The 23643-nt window shown below is 36.8% G+C and overlaps 1 protein-coding gene across 2 annotated transcripts; it reads left to right on the top strand.

Moving 5' to 3' along the window:
* The first annotated feature begins 103 nt into the window (after window positions 1-103).
* GRK7 (G protein-coupled receptor kinase 7) lies at window positions 104-23061 on the top strand. Of its 2 annotated transcripts, XM_080623547.1 has the most exons (5): window positions 104-2930; window positions 3672-4109; window positions 17588-17859; window positions 17992-18017; window positions 22029-22158. In XM_080623547.1, the coding sequence occupies exons 1-5, from the start codon at window positions 2328-2330 to the stop codon at window positions 22073-22075; spliced, it is 1386 nt and encodes a 461-aa protein (XP_080479673.1). In that variant the 5' UTR covers window positions 104-2327; the 3' UTR covers window positions 22076-22158. The 2 variants fall into 2 exon arrangements, with proteins under 2 accessions (XP_080479673.1, XP_080479672.1); XM_080623546.1 differs by lacking the exon at window positions 17992-18017 and having other exon boundaries at window positions 22029-23061.
* Window positions 23062-23643: the final 582 nt, after the last annotated feature.

The following is a 23643-nucleotide window of genomic DNA, read 5'->3' as shown; positions in this document are numbered from 1 at the left end:
CTGTTTTATGAGTAGGTAACATGAACTGATAGATTAATGCTGATCTACTTTTCCCTGCTGTTTAATAAATGATGTTCATATCTTTCTAGAGTCTTCTTTCAGAAGTGACTGGAGTAATGAATATGAATCCAAAGATAATATCGTTTCACTTTGCTTTTTATGAACTTACGAAGTTAGGTTCTTTTAGAGAAAGTTTATGCTCCATACAAATTGAGAAAGATTCTCATTAACAAAGCAGAATGATTTTTGGAGCCCTGAATGTGTCTTTCTTACACAGATACCATAAACAGCAGGTGTTTTCTTGATTTGCTTAGATGTGAATATATCAGTAGCTGGTGTAAGCTTGAGTTCACCCTCAGGTCCCCAGCTACCAGCCATTTGTACTGCTGTTCTAGCTCTGATGGCAGTCTTGTTAAATGCAAAATAGGCCTTGCTGAATTTTTATTGCCTCCTTTCTTGCTCCTCTGTACCCAGGATGTTACAGGAATATGTTGCTGTAGGCACTTTTTTCAGGGAAACCACCAGAATAATTCCACAGTTCTTCCTCTGACTTTTTCCGGTTTTGCTTTCTCTGCTGGTGCTAGCTGCATTATTTAGTCATTTATGTAATCCCCTGCCTGGTGCTTGCATTCACCTGGTAGAATTAGCGACTGCTGTACCAGCAAGACTTTTAAGTACTCTGCTTTAGAGTACACTGTGTTCTCGTGTACACGTAGCAGTTTATGATGAATGGCTCTCTCAATGACAGCTAGAAAAACACACTGTTAATGTAATTTTGTATAGAATAAGTGTGAGTTTTATGTGAAATCTATTCAATGCAGACAGGATTAAGCATGGAAAAACAAAATACTACATAGTAGTAGAGTGACAAAAACCAGCAAAGTAGGGCTTAGCACTTACTGTTGGGAGTCTTAGAGGTGTCTGTTGTTACTCCTGATGTTAGCATTTGTGATTCAGCTCTTCAGCTTGCTCTAAGAGTGAAAAAAGAGAAAAGGGAACTTGACCTTGACCTCAGGAGTGCAGCTTGACCTCATTGCTACTGGAAGAATCATGGATCTGCTTTTCCTGATGCCATAATACCTTCCTTATATATCCAAAGAAAGTTTTAGCAGCCAAATTGCATGACACATGGCAAAAGGGGCCTTAGCCTAGTAAGTGCAACACATAATTTTTCTTTTGGGGAAAAAAAATGGGACACAGGCTTCCTGGTAGTCAGGTGGAATTTGCCTTCACTTGATTATAATCAGCTTTGTTCTTTTGTTGATATCACCTCAACCATATACTGTTGCTATCTGCCACTTACTGTCATAAAGCTCAGCAGGGAAAATAAACTGAGGCCATAGTAACATCTAGCAGTGTTTTGGCAAGATTTGGCTGGTCATTTGAAGTGTTCATTTTTCTGTGGGTAGGATATGAAGTCAGAACTATGTTTTGTACATGGGGATCATTATTTTTAGAACAGCAGCAGGTCTTAGCCTCTGCATGTAATCCGCTCAGACAGAGCCACATGAGGCATCAAGGTTTGCACGAGGTGTCTGTGGAGCTCAGTCATTGATGTTGAGTGTAATTTGAGTAGTGGAAGCATGGATGCTCAAAGCACTGAACTGTGTGATAATGTGAAGTTCAGTTCTCATGCTCAGTGCCTCATGATGTCCTTGCCTATGGCGGAGGGGTGGAACTAGGTGATCTTTAAGGTCCCTTCCAACCCAAACCATTCTATGATTCTGTCTTCATCTGTGTCAACTTCTGTTTCAGACATGGCAGATATGTGATAAAAACTTTTTATGAAATCAGATCCAAACTTAAATAATTCTTAGTACATTGGTGTTCTGTGTATTGAGCAAAGTTGATGCAAGACTGTCCTGTTAACTGCAGCCAGCATGCCACTAAGTTTGGAGCGTGCACATATTGCAGACAGGAATCTGCATGTTCTCAGCAGCCAGGGACAGTGCATATAGAGCATATTTTGGTACATGTAAAGGTTATCAGGGCCCATTCGAAAAAACACCAGCAGAACTGCATGCATTTGGTGCTGCCAATGAGAAGGCTTGCCTAGGATGTCATCCCTCAGCTATACATAGCAAACTCAAAGCTCCTTACAGAGAAACCTCTTACCAGTCACTTTCCACAAATGGTGCATGCACCTAAAAGTACTTAGTGAAAATCCTTCAGAGGTATTTAATGCAAAAGCAGTTAGTCTCTGGTGTTGTTCAGAAGCCTGCACACACCACCAGCAAGGAGGAAGTGCAGGGCAGCTATAGCACAGCACTTGGGCTAGTTTCTCATTTTGTTTCAGCCAGGCTCTGCCACCCCACGAGCTTGTCAGGATGTGTGACATGGGGGGGCTTGACAACCTGATTGCCAACACAGCCTATCTGCAGGCAAGGAAGAGTGGAGATGGAGACACAAAGGAAATGCAAAAGAGACGTAGGAGCCTCTCGCTGCCCAAGGTTGATCAGTGCAGAGAGGTTAGACAGTCCATTGTTGCTGATTATGACAACATCTGTGAGCAGCAGCCCATTGGCAAGAGATTCTTCAGAGACTTCTTAGAGACAGTGCCAGAATATTTGGTAGCTAAGGACTTTCTGGATGAGGTGTCAAACTGGGAGTTGGCAGAGGACAATGTCAAGAGCAGTACCATGGAGAATATAATCACCAATTTTCTCAAGACAGGCTCCAAAAACTATCTGGCTTTCATGAGCTCTGACTTGGCCAGCAAATGCCAGGCAGCTACTGCAAATGACTATGAGAATGTTGTGCAGCTGGCCAAGGAGGAAACCAAGCTCTTCCTTAAAGGCAAGCCGTTCCAGGACTTCCAGACCAGCCCCTTCTATGACAAATTCCTCCAATGGAAAGTTTTCGAGAAGCAACCAGTAACTGAAAAATACTTCTATGAGTTCCGAGTGCTGGGCAAAGGTGGCTTTGGAGAGGTAAGAGCTATAATTTTATGGATGTGGGTCATTCTTCTCATTTCAAGACCAGCAGTTGGGTTTGCAAAGAGGAACTTGCAATGGGTTAAGTAGTTGTCTAAGGTTTTGCAAAACTTGCTCCTTCAGATTGTTGATTTCACAAAAATTAGTCTGAGTGTATCTGTGATACAGGGTCCAGATGCCTGTTAGTGAAGAGCTACCCTAGAATTTCTATGTTCTGTATCTATGCTAGTAAAAAAGCAAGTTTCTTTACAAAAGCTTGCATGACTGCTCATATAGTTAATCGTTAGTATGCTCGTTGGCACGTTCTTAGCCTATGCTAGCACACACTCCCAGATAATTCTAGGTGCGGTTTAGGGAATAGCACAGATTAGGATCTGTTCCCAAACACAGTATGAATGAAGCTACTTTTTTCCAGATGGAAGATTGTAGCTATACAGGTGCAAGCTGTATATGCTGCATATTCTTATGGACAGAGAATTGTTCCTTTCATTTGCTAATACAAGTCTACTAATGGTATCCTCAAGAACTTTGCATAAGTTGCACCATACACTGTTCCTGAACAAAGCAGATTGTATGCTTGGTTTTACGCGGATTTTCTCTGCTGATATACTCTGCCATAGAAGTTAGCTTCAGCAGCTACTAATAGGTATCTGTGATTCCCCAGTTCCTGTCTTGATGCTCCAGTCTGTATGTGTAAAATTCCTTCATTACCTTTCTGCCTGCATCTTGCTTGTCTAGGTTTGTGCCATCCAGGTGAAAAATACTGGCAAGATGTATGCCTGCAAGAAACTGGATAAGAAAAGGTTGAAAAAGAAAGGTGGAGAGAAGATGGCATTACTGGAGAAAGAGATCCTGGAGAAGGTGAACAGCCCTTTCATAGTCACACTAGCTTATGCCTATGAGAGCAAAGGCCATCTGTGTCTTGTTATGAGCCTCATGAATGGAGGGGATTTGAAATATCACATATACAATGTAGGAGAAAGGGGTTTGGAAATGAAGAGGGTCATCTATTACTCAGCTCAGATCACTTGCGGGATTCTGCATCTCCATTCTATCAAGATTGTGTACCGGGACATGAAACCAGAAAATGTCCTTCTGGATGATAACGGTAATTGCAGACTGTCTGATCTTGGATTGGCAGTGCAAGTCAAAGAGGGAAAAAGCATCACTCAAAGGGTGAGTATAAATTCATTGAACATGGGTGGTGGGAAAGGAAGCTGTTCTATTTCTAATGCATCCAGTTCCAAGACTTAATTCCTCAGGATTTGTTCTTTGCTAAGGACCTTAGGTGGTCATTTCAGTCTGAGACAGGTGGTAAGAAGATTTGGTTAATTAACTCCCTAGATGCTGTGTAGTAAAATAACTTCTCTTACTCAGAAATGGTAGAGTCACGTTTACCTTTTGTTTCTCTTAGATAAACTCTTGAACTAAACATTTTAGAGGCTAACAGAGGTGCCTGGAGCAATAGTGCGTAGTCAGGGATTTAACCAATTACTTGGTTGTTTAATGAGCAGCAGTCAAGAATATGACTCCTCCTGTATTCCATTTTTGCTTTTAGAATAATACAGTTTCTTGTAGATTACTCTGAAGTGATGCTGCTGATTTTATTGCAGGTGTTCATGGTGCTGCACAATAAAACACTGCCATCTTTCCCTCAGTAATTCATTCCTAAAAAAGTTGATAGACTTGATCACAGTTTGCACATATACATGACTCTGTGTGTAGGAAGAAAGAGATGAATGATTAGCTGGTTTCTGCTGTTTGAATCAGATGTGCAGCCTGGAGTCATCCCAAAGTAACCCAGATTTGTAATAACATCATGAGGTTTACACAAGAAAGGTGTGTTCAGGTAGTTTAACTATGAAAAAAGCATTTTTATCCCAAGGAGTCTGGAGCTTAAAGATGTATATAATGAGGGAATGTGTCAGAAATATGTACATGAGAATATGAAGAAACGAAAGCAATGTTATAAACTGGTCTAACTGCCTTATGTTAAACTCTCCAAGTCTTTCAAGTTCCTCTTTAGAAATTCAGTAGAAGAGAGATGACCTGCTAGTAGCCTTTTGGATCATTGAAGTACACACATCTTTTGATGCTGTTTCTTAATACAGTGATTTGTAGTTTGATGGATATTTTTTTCCCTGGCAATGTAAAAAGTTAGTATTATGAGTGGTTTTAGTTCTCCGTGAAAGGAATTCTGGAAACTGATGTAGTTTAGATAGGAACTCATTTTTTAATGAGACTGCATTGTTTTAGGTGTGAAAATATAGTTTCTGTGAAAGCCAAGGTAGGCTTTTAAATAGACCTTGTGTGAAATGGGAATGTTTTGTTTGTGAAGATGGCATTTTGATCTGTGAACCCAAAGCTGTAAACCTTACTGTGCTTTGCAAGTTGCAGATGCATGCAATTGTTATGATATAAAAAAAAATAAAAATTGTTTTGTCCAAGGGCAGTTTTTTCTACTTGTAACTATGTAGGGTTTGCCAAAAGAAACAAAAAAAAAATCAAATGAAAGAGTGTATTTAGAAATGTCTACCCACTTCTATTGGTAGTAGGGTAGAGTCTCAAAGCAGTAGTGGACAAGGTTGTTGTTCCTCCTTATTTTCTGAGTCATGGAAGTTGTATAATGATTTTTCTTCTCTTGTTGTTCACTGGTTCTAGGAGCGCTGTTCACTCTTATATGAGTCCTTTTATTAGAGAAAAAATTGCAAGGATAATACACTACATGGTTGTAGTGTGTTAAAAGGGATTTCTGCTAAAGGCAGTTCTCGTTGTGCAAGAAATTGAAATGGAAGAAAAGTACTTTTTTTTTTTTCTCATATTATAACTGTGAGGGATGTAAATGAATAATAATTCCCAGTATTATTTTGCATTTATATAAACTTGACCTTATTTGAGTAATTTGAAACCTATTACTACAAACATTTATATAGTGATATAGTGTTAGATATTACAATTATTTTATAGTAATATCGTACACAGGAAGACCTAAAAACGGCTTGACAAAATTCACTGCATTGAGCTTCACCGTCTATCCATGTAATAAAATTGGTACAATTAATTTTTATTTACTAATCACAGTTATATTGTGACTAAAAATTGGCAGAAAGTTTATATCATAGCATGCTTTTTGAGTATGACTACCAAATTGCTATCACTTTAATACAGTCTTGAGAGAAGATACTTGTATACGCTTTGGTTTTTCACCCAAAAATATATATGGCTGAAAGACAGATCCATTGAATTAAATTTAATCAGTTGCACCATTTTGTGGACACATAAGGGCAATTTTATAAGCTGAAGCAGAAAATATATTCTTCCAGGCCAAATTTGTACTGTACTGTATATCTGAGTTAAGTGCTTGTTTCTGGATTTTGAATGATGGTCTCTGAACTTAAAATTTTCAGTCAGTAACTATAGGGAAAATATTACTGATTGTAATATAGACTCTTTTCGTTTCAACTTATTTAACCATATACAAAGAATCCTTCTGGTTTTATGGATGTTGTAATACACTAAACCATATCTCCAGGAATTCTGAATTTAAAGCCTTGTAATGCTCTTTTGTGACCTAGGTCTTCAATATCATACTTAGAATGCTGTTCTTTTGCTGTGCAAGAATAATGCCTAACTTTGCTTTACTTGTATTCAGAAGTCATTCTATTGCCTGAAAGTAATTAACTAATATCCCTAGTACCAGATGAAACCATGGTTTAACTGTCTTGTACAGTTAATGGTCATTTACTTGACCTGTTAAGATAAATTTTGCTTAGCCAGTCTTACACATATTATGAAGAATTAAGATAGTTTATTTGTTAAATGTAAAGTGGAAAGGATTTTTAAAATTGCATCTACTGTGAACTTTCTGTAAGGTGATGTATTTAAAAATTTGGCATTTTTTTCTGCTGTCTAATGAAAGCTTGTCAGCTTCAGTTGTTTGGGTTTTCGTTTTAATTCATGTTTTTCATCTTAGAAACCAGTAGCAGCAACTGTTGAATTTCTTGTTTTGATGAAGTACTGTTTCAGAGGAGGGGAAAAGTAATATGCTTTTCTCAGTTGTATTGTAACATTTTACTTTCATTGAACAGATTTCTACAATGCAAGCTACCCTTGCATTCAATAAAGCTATTCGTGTTATGCAGTTGTATTCATGCTGAGTATGGACATCCTGTTTTAGTCGCATGCTCTGAAATGAAGAAGCAGAATGCCTTTTTGAAAACAGAGCACTTTCCTCCAAATTTTTTTCTTCAGGTGTGAACTAAATGAATATTAAAGATGAAGTAAAATAATTAAAGATTTTTCAACAACTGTCTAAAAATACCTCTCAACGATTTAGGTTTTTCTTCCTGAGTACTCATCTTTTCATGATCTCTCAAGTTCTTCAGGTGTTAAGCGGATTTTCCTTGTGAGCAAGCAAAATAACATAGAAAATTCTTCCCTACTTTTTATATATCAGGAGGAGCCATTTTTTTAAACACCTGCTTAAAAATGTATTCATCTGCATGTGTTTAACTATGCTGGTATGAAAATATCTCTTAATGCACTGGAGACAGTGAAACAAAACAGCGTTTTTCCACCTTTTTTTCTATGTCTTTATTTTTTGTTGCATATTATAAGTAGAAACATCATGTGATGACTTTGATCATTCCTTATACAAGGTTGAATAATATATGCTATATGGATTTATGTGTATTTATTTAATTAGATTGCAAAAAATAGAGTATTTTGATGAATTCTGCAGGTTTTGTACCTCTAATGAGTCACTGAAGATAAATGTCTTCTGCTTTCAAAGCATCAAAGAAAATCCTAGCCTCTCATGTATGAATAAATGCACATCATCCGTAGATCAGCTGGAGGATCCATAAATCCCTTTTGTAAATCTTGTTAGGGATTAGGTTATCACATGACACAAGTGATAAGCTAGTTAACGAGTTCCTGTTTTAGACATTTTCCAAGTTTTCAGTAAAGATTGCTATGAAACGTTAATGTTTATGAACTGTTTACCTGCCCAAGATTATTTTCTTTGTGGGTGAAAGGTTTTAATGAATTTTAGAGCGGTGACTTCATTGTGGTCTTCTTATAATGTTTGTTTATACTGCAGAAAAAGCACTGTGCAACTGATGATTTAATACTTATGTAACTGAACAAGTAGTCTTGGTATCATTTAAGTTTATCATTACATACACTTCTTTTGAAATATGTGTTCTTTATGTTAATTGTCTGTAATTATAAATAAAAATACCATACTTACAAAAACAATGCTTCTTGCAAAGGTCTAGAAAGAGTTAGATATCCAGCCTTAGTTTTCTTCTCAATTGCCAAAGCAGTAAGTGGAAACATCCGCTTTTCTGTGTAAATGTTATTTTGAACATATATAGGCAGTTGTAAGTAATTGGTACAGTAATAATTATGGAGTGGTGTGCTGATTTGTCTTTGTGAAGTGCTAGCTGGCTTTAGAATGGAGAAATCACAGAAAACCTTCCAAGTCTGAGCAGTAACAGTAGGAGGCAATTGAAAGCTACTTACAATGTATTTTTTCTTCATGAAACAAACATGGATGAGATGGGATTTTCTCATGGTATGTACACGTACCTGTGCAATCTACTTAGAAATGTATATATGCACAGTTAGGCAGAGTTCTTACTGACATCTCTGGAAACAGAAATAAACTCTTTGCTAGTGATAATTATTCAGGACTTGAGCAAATATCATGACTTTTCATACAAATGCCTGTAGGATCCACGCCTAAGTAGATAGTATTTTAAAATTGTGCCTTTTTAAATATTTAAATTCTCTTCGGCTTATACAATTGAAATGGACAACAAGGAGAAACTGAGAGCCTGCAAAGGTGGTTTTTGTGCAAGCAAAATGTTTTGTATAGTTACATACTCACTTGGTTGATTCTGGAACTAGTTCTTTGTGCATGTGACAGAAATGAGGAGTGTGCATCCCAAGTTTGTCCACTTGAACAGTGTAACCTGACATCCTTTTTCTTGAAGTCTCTGTCACTTTTTCACATACAACTCAAAATCCACTTTTTGTATGAGTCAAGCACTCCTGCCCTTATCCAGAAGAGTAACACTACTCAGTTTCCTGAGAATGGTTGTGAGAGGAGCATGTTCTTCTGTTTACTACCCTTATATCCTCCCCATATCAAAACATAGAGGACTTAATTACATTTTTCCAGAAGTCAGTGTGTATTTGCTGTTTATTTCAGGAAGAACTTTTTGCCCTTTCTGGGTATGGCTTTTCTGCAAAGCAACTGTTGCATGTAAATTGTGAAGTACTTTTGTGCAGATGCATGTGAGCCAAAGAGCTTAAATATTGACATAATAACAGTGAAAAATAAAACAAATATTTTTGTAGTATTTATAAAAGTGCATTCATATCTTCAGAGGTTTCAAGCTTCTTCACAGTTTTCCTGTGCTATGTTTTATATATTTCAAGGACATAATAATATTTTTATAGGAAAAACATGTTTTGGTTAAAATCTTACTCAGAATGTCCTTTTGCCCTCCTGTATGTTTGTTTATTATAAGATTCTATTTCTTAGGAAAACAAAAGGAAGTCTATTTAGATGTTCCTGAAACTTGCAGTGTAATTTCAAGGCAGTTGAGAAGTGGGAGGAGGGTTTAGACTTGTAAAATAAAAAATAATTCAGCAAGCTATTCTACAGTTGACCTTTAGCCACTGTCACATGCCATTCTTATTGGATAAGAGTCTATAAAAGTTTATTCTTCCTTTGCATTTTGAAAAATTACAGCCCTTTATTTGCTGAGGATTAGTGACTGCTTTTTGACAGTTTCAAAACCACCATTCTGCTTATGTATCTTTAAGTATGACGTGTAACACTGACTATGTTTTACCAGCAGAACCTTGTTCTTAAAAGTGTTGATAATCACAGTTATTATAAAGTATGTCATCATGATAGGTATTTCAGGGTTTTTTAATCTCTGAAACATATAACTTACAGAATGCAGCCTTATCCACTATGAATGCCATGATCATGAGGGGAGCAAAAATTATCTTGTGGGACCATTCTGCCTCCTGCACTTTTGGAGGTGGCAGAAAGGTAGTCATCTAAAATTCTGAGAACGCAATGTGTCTCATGAAATGCTTTTCTTGTACATGGCATGCCACCCATGAGACATGTTTTTCTGTCTAAGAAAAGACATTGGAGCCCTTTAAAACATCTCATCAGGTCTGTCTGTGTGACTTTTAACCTTGTTCTTCATTCAGTTTAATCTGACAGTTAATAAATGCTATATCATGTTCTATAAAAAAGCAAGAGGTAAGATTCCTTATCAAGTTCTTAGAGCTGCTAGAAACCTTAATTAAACTCTTTGAACTTTGAACGCTGTGTAAATACAACTGTTTAGTCCCTTTGTCTTTTTAGGCTCATTATTTATTATAAAAAATAATAGGCATTCTGGAATGATCTCTTTGGTAAATTATCTAGTGGGCCACTTGTTGGTTCAACATTGTCAAAGAGGTTTTTACTTTGTTGGGTAAGAAATGCAATATTTAGCTGATAACTGTTGATTTGACAGCTTTGACCAGAAGCAGTATTGCAGGAACTGTAAGCTATGGGATGGTGAGGAATGCAGTACATCTGTTCTTCTTGGACCACATGTGATATTCCATTTACTGTAATGAGTAATGACTTTTTTATGAAGACAAAATAGAACCCTGAAATTACACAAGCAAGGGAAAACTGTGGGCTTGGTTTTGTGCATTGTTCAAGTTTATAACCTTCTAGTGAAAGACAGCAGGTTCAAAATATGTAGAGGTGGTTCTTAACACAAGCAGTAGTTAAGCTGCAGGACTCTTACGCAAAAGGTCTTGTAGGGCCTAAGAATTTATGTGGATTCAGGGGGAGAGTGGACAGTTGATGGAAGACAACTTTATTGAGCAAAACCATTTCTGTCTCTGGAAGCCCTTGAACTGCAAACAGTCTGAGTCTGGAGAGAAGTATCAATGTGCATGCAAAGTTCTTATTGTCTTCTCTTGGAATCCATTTTTTTGCCAATTCACAGACTATAAAAACCTTGCATATACATTGATGCTATAAATCCAGGAAGATGGGTACTGGCCATATGGGCCTTTAGTCTGATGCAGCCATTGTCCTTCTTCCCGGATTTACAATTCTGAAGAATTCTACCTCCAATGTTAGTCATAATCCTAAAAGGTAAGGTGGATGAAATCCCATGGATTTCAATGACAGACAGTAACCAGCCAGGCCTCACTGTCATTTGCACTGCTTGGCCCACAGGGGCTGTACTGGAGGGCCAATACCCTTATGGGGGCACCTTGCAGTCCTGTTCGTTGGTCACACTGGCACTGAATCCAGAATTTCTCTTTGTCCTGTTTTGGAGAAAGCCACCTACATGCGGTGCTATGATACTACATTTGCATTCAATATAAAGAGCTTCATAAAATATATACAGAGCTAAGTAGATGGATAATTTTCTCCCTTATCATTACTGTTTATGGAATATTCTATGGTCATTAAATAATAAACCCATAAACATCTCTGAAATGAAATATAATTATTCCCACATTATAGATGGGAGATGGTCAGGAGAAATTTAAAATTAAATTAAAAGGAAAATCGTGTTACAGGAAGACTAGAGAACCTGATAATTCTTGAATTCTAATTGTGTGGTTATATGTCTGTACCAAGTGTTTTGCTTGTCCTATATGCTCTGTCTCTACAAGGTCTGTTTGCTTCACTGACTCTGAATGCATATTTCTTCTGATGATACTTCACCAAGGTAGGGGTGTTAGCAGGTTCTATCTCTGGTGGGGATCTGAGGAAGAAAGAAGGGAGGTACTCTAGAGTCCAGAGTTAAAATTGGTACCCAGTTACTGATTTGTCCTTCCTCAAGCCGTTTATCCCTTTGATTTTCATACAGTGTGAATCTAAACTGAAAACCATGCTGTAAACTGAAAACCATGCTGTAACTGTGTCTTTTATCTTCCCAATTGTGAGCACAGAGGCAGCCTGCCCTTACTGTCACAGAAATGGCTTTCTCTTTCATTTGTGCATCTTTTTTGATTTCAGTGACTACTTATGTCCAAGCTTAAAAGAGTAAAAACAGGTGGTAGATTTTATTACTACTCCAGTTTGAACCCAGAGGCAATCTTGTTTCCTTAATTTTGTTTTTGTTTTTCCTAATATAGTAGAAATCTGTTTTGTCCCTTTTGTGCTTTTATCTGTGCAGGGTTTTTAAGGCAGACAGGTTTCCCTCTTAGAATTATGTCCCCATGTGAAAAAAACTTTTTTCTTGAATTTTGTGTAAGCATGTGGGATTCAATAGCTCCTGACTTACAGTCTTTCTCATTATCTTTTCTAGTACTTTGAACAGGCCTTCTTGTGTTCCTCTGATTCAGTAGCCCATCAGTTTATGATGGGCTGTCCCATCATAAGGTCCTTCCCTTTGCTAAGCGTTAACAAGATGCCAAAATCTTTGTTCTGTGAGACTTTACAAGACTGCCTTTTCTCCTAGTTGGATTTGATTTTATTTTCTTTTAAAAGATAGTTGCCTATTCATTTGATCAACTGGCTGCTTGTTGCCGTATGAACACGTGGTGAGAACGTGTGGAGGAACTGCAGTTATGTGTGATTCATTTAAATTACGCTCCGTTCCTCCTCACAGTGGCTCTTGGGAGAAAAATGAAGATTCTAAAGTGAGTGACAGAGGAAAATCAGTTCTTCTCTACATCTAGGGCCTATTAGCTTGTGTGCAGAGAAGAGTTCTCTGTGGTCTGTTCCTGCATTCCTGCAGGGTCTGTTAAGGCCATTGCTGAAGGAGGGGAGGAACAGCTGGACGACAGAACAAAGCAGGCAGTGGCACCCCTTGGAGGAAGGAAGGACCAAGCCCCAGGAAACAGCTGATAGAGCTAAACTGAGCTTGTTTTTTTTTCCCTGTTCAACAGTTCTTGTGCCATGGCAAACAAAAGATAGACATTCTGATTTGCTTTACTGTTTGGTTTTTAGTATCTATTGAGTTTGTTTTGCAGAGATCTGTGGGAAAAGGTAGAGAGAGATCTAAATGCCATTTCTCCTCGTTTGCCTGTTTCTGTGCTGATGAAAGCTCCAGAGGGTTCTGTTTCTTTCTCCCCTGCCTCTGCTAGAAGCTGAGATAATGTTGGTGTTTAAGGGACTTTCCCTTCTCAGGACAGCAATCTGAATAGGATGTCTGAGCATACTTACGCTATGGGCCTCAGTCTGCCCAGAGCTGTGGTGTGTCAAGTACAGGGTACTGAGTGCACTTAGTGCTTCTCAGGATCACATCTTGTATTATTGAAAGATTATAATTATGTGACCTTTTAAAAATTTATGCAGGATCTCATCTCACAAAAGAAACATTTGTGTACTTTCAGATGAGTCATTTCTACTATGCCCTATCAAACCCACTCAAACCCACTCAAAGCACTTAACGGAACTTCTTCACTAATGTATATGAGGATAATATTTGGTCATTACATTTTAGAGGATTACTGAAAAATTGTATTTTGGGTTCTTCTTAAGATAGAGAAATAAAGGGAGAAGTAGATCTTTTAACTGTTTTCAAAAGCAAATAAATGAAAATTTAATCGACTGAAATTTAATTACTATTTTTGTATTTCAAACAGCACATGCAAGTTAAGACATCCTGCTCATTATCACAAAGGGCAGTATGAGATGGAGAGCAAACAAGAAATAGCTAGTATTACTCTAGCTACAGAGCTGTGTGCCTCTGTGGGGCATGTGATTTCTGCCTTCTGTAAAAAATGTTTGGATAATACAATATTCTTTGGCTCCTTTGTGATATTCTTTTGTGGTGTCCCATTAGACGCTTCCAAGTAAATGAAGAGGTAATTTCATGTGTGTATGTGTCTCTATGAGATCACTTGAGTCATCAACACATATGTCAAATGGTTCCTGGTCTCAGCAGGAATCCTAGAGGAAAAAAGCAGATAGTGTGCTTGTTCTTAGCGTCAGCCAAAACCTAATGCACATCCTAGTGTAAAGCTGACAAGAAAGGAATTCAATTTCTGAGTGTGGGGGTTTTTTATTTTCCCTGTTGCCATTAAAAGAGTGAAATTTACCCATGTAAAATAAGATTCATTAAGAAAGGGTTTTTCAGTTAATACACTTCTGAATTTACTTATAAATTGTATTGAGTGAAAACAAGTACAAAATCATACAAACCTAGTGATTTTTTTTGTGTGATAAACACACCTGTAACCCATAATTAGGGGTATCCATTCCAAGGCATGGTCAGATAACTCTTAAGGGAATTAAATCTTCAATACCAGCCCATGGAAAATAGAGCCCTTTTCAGAAATAATGTGTTTATCTTTTTTGTGATATCTTTTAATTCATTTCCTTTCTGTTTTTTATTTATTTTCCCCTTTTACACTGGAGTATAATTTACAGTATATCAACCTAATCCTTTGGCTGCTGAGAGTAACTTATTACTTTCATTCATTTTTGCTTTAGGAATGAGTGGATACATTTTCCACTTAATAAACTATTTTTTGGTGCTCGAATCTCACTACTGCTAGTGAGAGTTGGACAGTTTAAAAACTCCTCTAAGTTTGTTTTACCTGTTTATATAAACCTTTGAGTCAGCGAGGCTGCCTTTCATGTTGCCACAGGATCTTTTTTCTTTGAAAGATGATCTGATTTTTGACATCTTGTTCTCTGTAATAATTAGTGCAGGGATGTTAGGTTTTAGCTTCCCTCTAATACTATCTGCTTCCCAAGAAACAGAATTAAATCTTCGTTTGAAAGATGTATGTTCTTCCAGTTCCAGGGGTTGCATAATTCCTTTGTGTTCCTGAATACGGCAAATGCTTATGGGTTTTTCATATTTTTTCCCAAATAAATTTGGCAAAGCTCCACATATGTCAAAGTAAGTGGAAAAGACTAAAATTTAAGCTCTTTTTTTCCTTTCTTCAAATTTCGATTTTGATAAAGTTTGCAAAGATCTGTGTATTTCTTCCTCCCTGCTTGTTTATGTGTTTCTTTCCCCCTAAACATCAGTGTTGACTACTTGCAAAATGTGTTTGTTTCTGCTATAAAATGGTAATATGTCAGTGGGTTTTGAGTCTTGGGGGTTATGAGATCAGGTTTAGATTCCTGCTTCTCAGCCTTGTTCCTTCATCATGATTATAGGAAAGCTTCAGGATTAGTAGAGATTTTTTCTAAGATTAGGTGTAAGTTTGGATGAAGTTCCATGAGAAAAACATCTCTCATAAAATTTTGAATTGGAAAGGTTTGACGTATCAGAGGAACGAGGTAAGTTTCTAGACTTTTCTCAGATTGAGCTGCATCAGCTCAATAACAAGTCAGATTTCACTGCTACTGATTTAGAATTTTGACTCTTAATTCTTGTTTATAGTAACCCCATCCACACTCTTCTACTTCAGTCTAAAGGGAATCTGTTGTTAGTCCATCTCTACTTTCTATTAAACTGTAGCCATGAAGTCATCTTGGTCTGTGATTATGGTTTTGTTTTCTCTTGTGTTGAGTACTATGTCAAAGCACAGTGTTCTTCCATATGGGGTGACTTATTGAAGATTATGTGGACAATGCACATGGGAGGGACTGAAGTTACCTAGCAACTATTTCTTCTGAAAAAGTGGAAGGAAAGAGAGGCAGTCTGAAAGGAGCTGCTTTGAGACACAATTACGACCAGAGAATTCTGACTTTTCCAGGTCAGATTTATCCAGTTCCCGTATAATGATGCTGTTGCAGCTAAGTAATGTCTTATCAGAAAGACTATACTGTGCTGTCAAGGGTACATTTTGATGATGATATGACTCATCAGTTCTTCAAGGCATTAGTGCCCCAGCTTCATCTCAGTAAAAATGTTTATTGCTTCCCAGAAGGGGAAAGAAAAAAGACAAAAAATATTTGAGCAGCCTGTTTAGTGTCTGTGTTCACTAACCTGCAATGAGCTCTGTGTGCCTCCTTTTGTACCAGACTTTCCCTTCTGCTTTCAACCTCTCCTCTCCCTTCCAGGTTTCATATGGATTGGGGTTCTGTGGTCCATATTTGAGTAATTGACCCACTTTCTGAATGGAGCAATAATTGTACATAAAAATGTAATAGTATCAGGATTTCTCTCAGTGTTAACTTTTGCCTAGAGAAATTCAATGCAAACAGCGCAAATTACCTGTGGAATTATGTCAGCTGCTGCAGTGCCCATACGGCTCTTCCTTACTTTTGTGGCTTTAGCGAGAAAGGGAATGGTTCACTTTAAAACTTTTATCTTGCTTTCAGTCTGGCTGATATTTATGTTGTTCTCACCTCAACCAAATGGACAGTTTTTCTCTATATCCATGAAAGGATGGAAAAAACCATCTCCAAACCCAACCAAACACAAAAACACAAAGAAGGAAAACAAACTGGATTTAATTTTCTGTCCATTATGTTTATGCTGTAATTGATGCTATGATATTCCCTCTCATACATTGTTTACAGTAGAGTATATGCCATAATGTGTAGTGGTATGACTCCGAAATACTGAGCCTGAAGTTGCAAAAGTTAGAGGAGTTACGCAGATCACATAAAGTAAAATTAATCTGTTGAGCTGTGCTTTTTAAAAACATAATTTGCCCAAATAAGCTCTAGTTTTAGTTATCTTTTTGTAACTGTCTTGCTTTGGAATGAATCTCTGTCACTACTTGTGTTCTGGTAGCAGTAAAAATGACCATTTTGAATAAACTTTGGTGGGATTTGCACAAACATATTTTTTTATTGTAAATTGTAATATTATTTGAACATCAGTCCCAGTATTTCAAAAAGGTAAAAGACGGTCAAGCAACTTCTGAAATAGTTATCACTGTTAACTGCATCTGGGAAATACATAAAATAAGATACAGCATCAGATGTGGAGGGAAGTGTTGGGTGAGCTGTGGGAATGCTATTCCAATTGAAATACCACACCTCAAAGAGCAGCCACTTCTCTTGAGGAAGGGTCTGTTAGTGCTGTATACAAGTAATAGTCTTTATTCAGAGAGCTTTTTTCAGTTAGGAAATATGAACTTGTTCTTTCACCTGAATGCATGTAATTTACTAATTATAATTTTCATAAGTTTACTTTCTTACAATGGTTTTACGAGGTTTTTCTTGGCCGTTGATGGTAGTATTTCCTTCCAGAAATCAACAGGGAGTGAGGGTGAGAAGTTCCTCATGCAGCTCAGCTACTGTCTTGATGAGAATTTTCTCATGGGCCAGTTCTAACTGCTGCATAGGGTGAGAATCATTGATTGTCTGATTTTTGTCCTTTTTTTCATCTTTTCAAATTGATTGCTAATTGTGTTTACAGAAAAAAGCTGGCAACACTGTCTTCAATGGGAAAAAATAACCTGGAAGAATAAAGCAATTTAAACCGTAATTTAATAAAAAAAACTTTAAGGTAGAAACTGCACAGACATTTCACCTCTGAAGAGCAGATTTTAAACAGTTTCCCCATATGCTAAGATGTTTAAAGACAGATATAGTCCATATGCTAAAACAGTTACATCTCAGAGTTTCTAGATACAAAATATATCAATTGCATTACTAATGTTTTGGAAGAATTATAGACTAGTCTGTTTAATTGCATGCATTTCATTACTGACATTATACAGTAAACTGGTCTGTATGTTTGCAATAGGCTGGGACAAATGGTTATATGGCTCCGGAAATCCTGAAGGAAGAAGATTACAGCTATCCTGTGGATTGGTTTGCAATGGGGTGTAGTATTTATGAGATGGTCGCTGGGCGAACACCATTCAAGGATTTCAAAGAAAAGGTCGATAAGGATGAGGTTAAAAGAAGAACTCTGGAAGATGAAGTGAAATTTGAACATGCCAACTTTACAGAGGAAACGAAAGATATTTGCCGGCTGTTTTTGGCTAAGAAAAAGGAGAGTCGTTTAGGAAGCAGGTATGCGTTACTTCTCCAACTCTGTAGAAGCCAGATTAAAGCTGCAAACAGTAGTATTATTTTACATATTACTCAAAATGAGGTTAGATCTTTACTTTCTGTAAAGTACTGAATTTTCCCTTTCTCTTCTAGGAAGAGAGAGGTGGAAAGTTGTGAAGGTAATATGGAAATAAATAATTTTGTTGTGATTCTTTCTCTATCCTCAGACTAGTCATAGGAGCTCCCTTCTTGGTATTCTGTGGGGTTAGACTCTATATAGTTTTAGGAGAAGGGAGCAGTCTATTGTACCTGCATTTACTAACGGTAATGAATATTCAAGTAGATACCTGCATCTATGCTAATGCAGACTGAATGCAGAATCTTAAGCTGTATCACTTACTGGAATGATGTGGGCAAAAATCCAAATCTGCAATGTGAATTCTCTTCCCTGCAGATATCTAACTTGCAAGGCTGCGTCATTCGCTTCTTACTGAGGAGACCTTAACCCCTCTGCTTGACTCAAGTGCTTTAAAAAAAATGTAGTAGAGTTGCTGATCATCCTGACTCATCCCAGGGAGAAAAGAGAGGAAAATAATATTGGGCACAATTTCTTACGAAGCAGAACATTTCTGGGGACTTCAGGGGTAGCTTTGGGTTGATGAGAGATATATCCATGATTTAGCGATTTCAAGTAACTGTTCAGTAAGAAAAAAAATTGGAAGGTTAAGCATTGTAATGGTTAGCTTGTAACGTCTCTGATCCCTGGGATGTCTGTGTGTGTGTATAAAAAAATCATTTACTGCTTTTCTGACAAGACAGATGTAGGATCTGCATTTGCAATATAGACAAAATAAAAGAAATATAGTAAAAATGTAAAAAAAAAAAAACAAAACAAAACATATAGGAAACTGATAGTACCTGTCTTGAGAATACACCATTATTTGGATTGCTTATAAATACAAATATATGTATGAGGTGCTTTTCCAATCTAAAGGTGGAACAGGGACATAATGAAAATACACAGTCAGTCTTCTAAATCTATATTTCATAAGAATGTGGAACAGTTTTGCAAAATGTTAGTCATATATTTGCCTGAAATAATTAATGAAAGGTAACATGTAACTAATATACATATTCTTATTATTCAAGTGCTAAATGAAGACAACTGCTCTTTGTGCCTGATGAGTTTTCCTAACAACTCTGCAAAGCTGCAGGAAAACAAAAAACTTTCAACAGCACATGGAGTATGTTTGATACAAGACCTGTATTATTTTCAATACATTTAAGTATTATCTGAAAAGGAATTTAATACTAAACCAGTCAGCATGCTTTGCAGACATTTAGTCTTGCAGCATTTTGTGAAGTGAGTGGAAGAAAATGAAATTTAGAGATTCTTAGTGACTTAGTTCATTCAGCAAGTCTGAAGCAAAACCAGCAACAGACTATTCACTTACTGTAACCACATTCTCTTTGCCAAGGGAATCATTTACAGTCATTCTGTCTGCTTAATGTTACATTATTTCTCAGCAGTGGGAGAAATATACACAGAAAAGTAGTTGTGCAGATTATTTTTAATTTTCTGCTATTTAAGATACTCTTTATGTGCTGTATATAGAGAAGGAAAGCAATATGATCTATACCATGCTTGGGCACGATACAGAATAAAAGCCTGCATGTACCTTTTAAAGAGGGTGATACTATTCAGGACAGCTCATCCTTATGTAAAGATTAGCACTGTAATTCTACTAAGGACAAGAAGACCTTGAGTTAGCTACATAAGTGCCTGTTGCATAAGTTAAAGCTGCTCAAGGACCGCTTTACTTTGTACACCTGACCTTTTAAAATTCTTCATTTTTATTGAAGACAGTGTCACTGGCTAACTCAGGAATGATATGACTTTTTCTCCACTCAAGCTTTTTGGCATCTCAAATCCCAAAATCCCAATTCTGTAAAGTGATTTTTTAAAAATTATTTTGTATCTTTAATGGAGGAATAAAAAAATGACAGAGTTCAGATAAGTTAATTTGCTTTTCCTATTTAAGTTACATAAATGTGCAGTTCACATTGGAAGAGCTGGAGTTCACCTCCAGCTAGTTGGAAGATGCCTCAGTTGGTTCCAGTAGATGGCGTTCCTGTAGCTTTATGGTTTTAAATGTTTTATGGTTTTGGTGGTGTCAGAAAATGCATCAGAAGGATAAATACTGCTACAATCCATTCTGGAGCCTTCACCAACTTCTTTGATTTATGTAACAGAAAGGAAAAGCAAAATAAAGTGAAATTTTTGTGGGTGCATCTGCCCAGTAGGAGTGTCAGCACTACTAGCTCTCTAGTGTCCCAGGACACTCGTTAATTTGAATAGCAACTCTAATGCATTTCAAGCTAACAGTGAATGTAAATAAATCACACCAGGCTCAAGGGCTGCTCAAGTACTTGGTTATCACTAGCTAGTTAAGTTAGGAGATGATTTTGCAAGACTATATGCAGAAGTCATGATTCCTGTTGGCTTAATCTATACATTCATAATCATGTGCATATGGCTCTTTTGGATTGAAAACAGCTTTTCATAGGCCAGGGTGCCCACATGGCAGCATCTGTTGTAGTTCAGGATGTGATTTAGCATCCTCGTCACTGTGGTGTACAGTGGTTGGTGGCTGGTGAAGAAGAAGCAGGCAGCAAAAGCATAAACTGATAGTACTGTACCAAGGGAGCTGAAAAGTACAGCTGATTGTTTCATCTCAGCTGTGCCTGGGTGGCACCAAGGCAGGGTAGAGGCACAGCAGGACAGCAGATGAGGAACTGGCAAGAGTAGCAAGCTAGAGGAGCTGTTCTGCATACATAGTATAATGTCTTAAAAAATTGAGATTTTCTATAGTCACACAAATGTACTAATTCTTTATGGTGCTTCTACACATTTGCAAAGATAAAAGGACTTGCCAGACGTTTGCATTACATTTTGTTCATCTCAAGCATTGTCTAGAAATACATGAGGGCTTACACTTTGCTAAATATATGATTTTGTAAGGAATTGGGAAAAGAAAAAAGCAACATGTTAGCAACTACCATTTTCTGGGGCCAAAAACCAGGCAATTTTGTTTTCCTTTGCTTCCATTTTCAAGTCCACTGCATGCATAAATACATTAAAAAAAAAAAAAAGTACATAAGTGTAGAAAACAGTGGCCCTCTCTTCTCCTATCACTAGAATTCAAAACTCAAACTTTGTATGCCGTGATGCTAGAGGCACCATTCAAAAACTGTGATCATTGGTCATGCTTTAACAAGCACACATTTGAGGCTGAGACTATTCTTATAACCAGAATATCCTATAAGGTTCTTCCTGGGTCTACAATGAAACAGTTCACTGTTTCTTTTACAGCAAAAGTTCTCCCTGAGCTCTGCAGTTGTTTTTCAGAAGATATACTTAAAATATGTTTTTACAATTATTTTAGTAGTTTCTGGATTTATTGAGTTTTAATAGTATTAATGATTGTGTTTGTGACAGTGGCACACATACTTTTGCTGTTATCGTAATTTGTGAATCATGCTTAAAATGTTTGTTAATTTATAATAGTTAATTTGAATGAGAAGACTCACTAAAACTGGGAGTGCTTATTAGAGCAACAGAACCGAGTTTTATGATGTAAATACCTAGCTGCTTTGAATTAAGATAAAACCAGAAATATCATTTGTCACCAGTTCCCTGTTCAGACTGTTGTTCCCCAGAGTCAGTCCCTAGATGTATTGAACTCAAGACTGGGTATGTTGGGTTAATAGATATTCTGATCTTAGTTAATATAGAGCTTTAATATGAACTTTAATTGTTGGGCAGTAAATCCAATGGTTTGGCTCCCCATGCTGCTGTATCTTCAGTTCTGGTTAACGTGTATCTTTGGTTATGAGTATCTCAGTGCACTGGCAGAAGCAGCACTGCAGCCCTTGCATGGCACCTTGCCCGGACTGATTTACCCTGAAAGGTAGAGTAATGAATAATGGACTCAGGATACTTTCTTCTCAGCTTTGCTTATATTATGTAATGCAGTGTTCTTTCATTATGGAGAAAGGAATTGCTTTGCATGAGATATGTATCTTTATCTCCTTACTTTACGATACTCTCATGTATACAACACAGACATACCTCTTATCTGTCCAAAGCAAAACATCATACTCATTAACAAACTTTTGCTTTATTGCAGAAATGAAGATGATGACCCAAGAAAACATAGTTTCTTCAAAACAATAAATTTTCACAGGCTAGAGGCAAACCTTATTGACCCTCCATTTGTGCCAGATCCATCAGTTGTCTATGCCAAAGATGTTACAGACATTGCTGACTTTTCTGAAATACGAGGAGTTGAGTTTGATGACAAAGATAAGCAGTTCTTCAAAAAGTTTGCAACAGGGGCTGTCCCTGTAGCCTGGCAGGAAGAAATTATTGAAACAGGACTGTTTGAAGAACTGAATGATCCTAACAGAGTAGATTCCGGGGGTTACGCAAATGGAGGAGAAGCTAAGTCAGGAGTCTGTTTGTTGTTGTAAATACCACATTGTTAACAAAAAAGAGTAGCACCCATGTCAGAACTTTACATGTTCTCACAGTGTTTCAGAAACTCAGTGCATCTGTTTAAGAAGAACCAATTGGTGTAATATGACATTGGCACACTTTGTAGGACCACCAGCTGTATAGACTATATTATTTTCTTTTGCTCTAACAAAGAAGATTGTATTTTTTGTTTTATTGGAGAATAACCAAGATGAAGAACAATATTTCTCCAAGAAACGTAGAATAATAGAAATTCAGAAATACAAAAAGCAATCATAAAGTGAAGAGGCAACACCTTTTGAAAATTACTGACTACCATTTTGGATACAATGATTTGTTGGTTTTCTTTCTATTTTCTTGTTATTTCTACTAACGTTTCCTCTTTCTTCCACAGTTTTCAGAAAAGATTTTTAATTTTTGAGTAATTTTCACAGTTAGACAATGGAGCTCATATACTGTGTCAAATGTGGAATCTTATTGGTTAGCCAGACTGTCTGTTGTTTTCTTAATTTCTGTTAGTTTTTGGATGATTTGATTGTAATATGTTCAAATTGTCATAAAATGTAACAGAAGGCTCTACATATCACTAAGAAATAAGACTGACAGCATCAAACTATTTAAAGTTGATTCTAACAGACTGAAGATAAAGTTGCACCAATTTAATTGAATAAAGAATTTATTTATTATTAAGTGTATTCTTTTAAGTGGGAATACCATATACAAAGAAAATGTGTTTATAAGTAAATACACATTATTTTTGACAATCAATTTAAAACTTTTATTAGGTTTCCTGATATTTTTTCTGTATTCTCATGATAAATTAAGCTATAAACAGACAAACGCAGTTTTTTTACAAGACATATATTTCAGTGCAGTATAAATTTTAACTCAGTAGTTGCAAAATGTGTTAAGTGCTGTAGTGGTGGAAAGGTTAGGTGTGCAAATTGACACTATCTTTAAATATTTATTGATTCTTATGAAAATGTTGATGTGTTTTATTTTTCAATTTCATGTCACTCAAATTGAGTTAATTGGAAACATTTCTGCAAATACTTGCTACTGCTGAAGTATATTACTCATAAGATGCATCCTGCTGATTTTCTGTGGTAAGAAAATAGGTGGTAGTTGCTTGCAACAACTTTTAAAACTGATTCTGTATGCTGTTTACTGTAGTCTGTGTAGCCATCATTTCCATTGCCTAAAGTGGAAGCTGCTCCAAAAGAACACACTTCCCCCCCCCATTATTGCTAGGTAGAGACCAGTTAGTG

This window comes from Psittacula echo (assembly GCF_963264785.1).
Source record: "Psittacula echo genome assembly, chromosome: 7".
In the NCBI taxonomy this organism is placed as follows: Eukaryota; Metazoa; Chordata; class Aves; order Psittaciformes; family Psittacidae; genus Psittacula; species Psittacula echo.
This window is presented reverse-complemented; position numbering and strand designations above follow the sequence as displayed.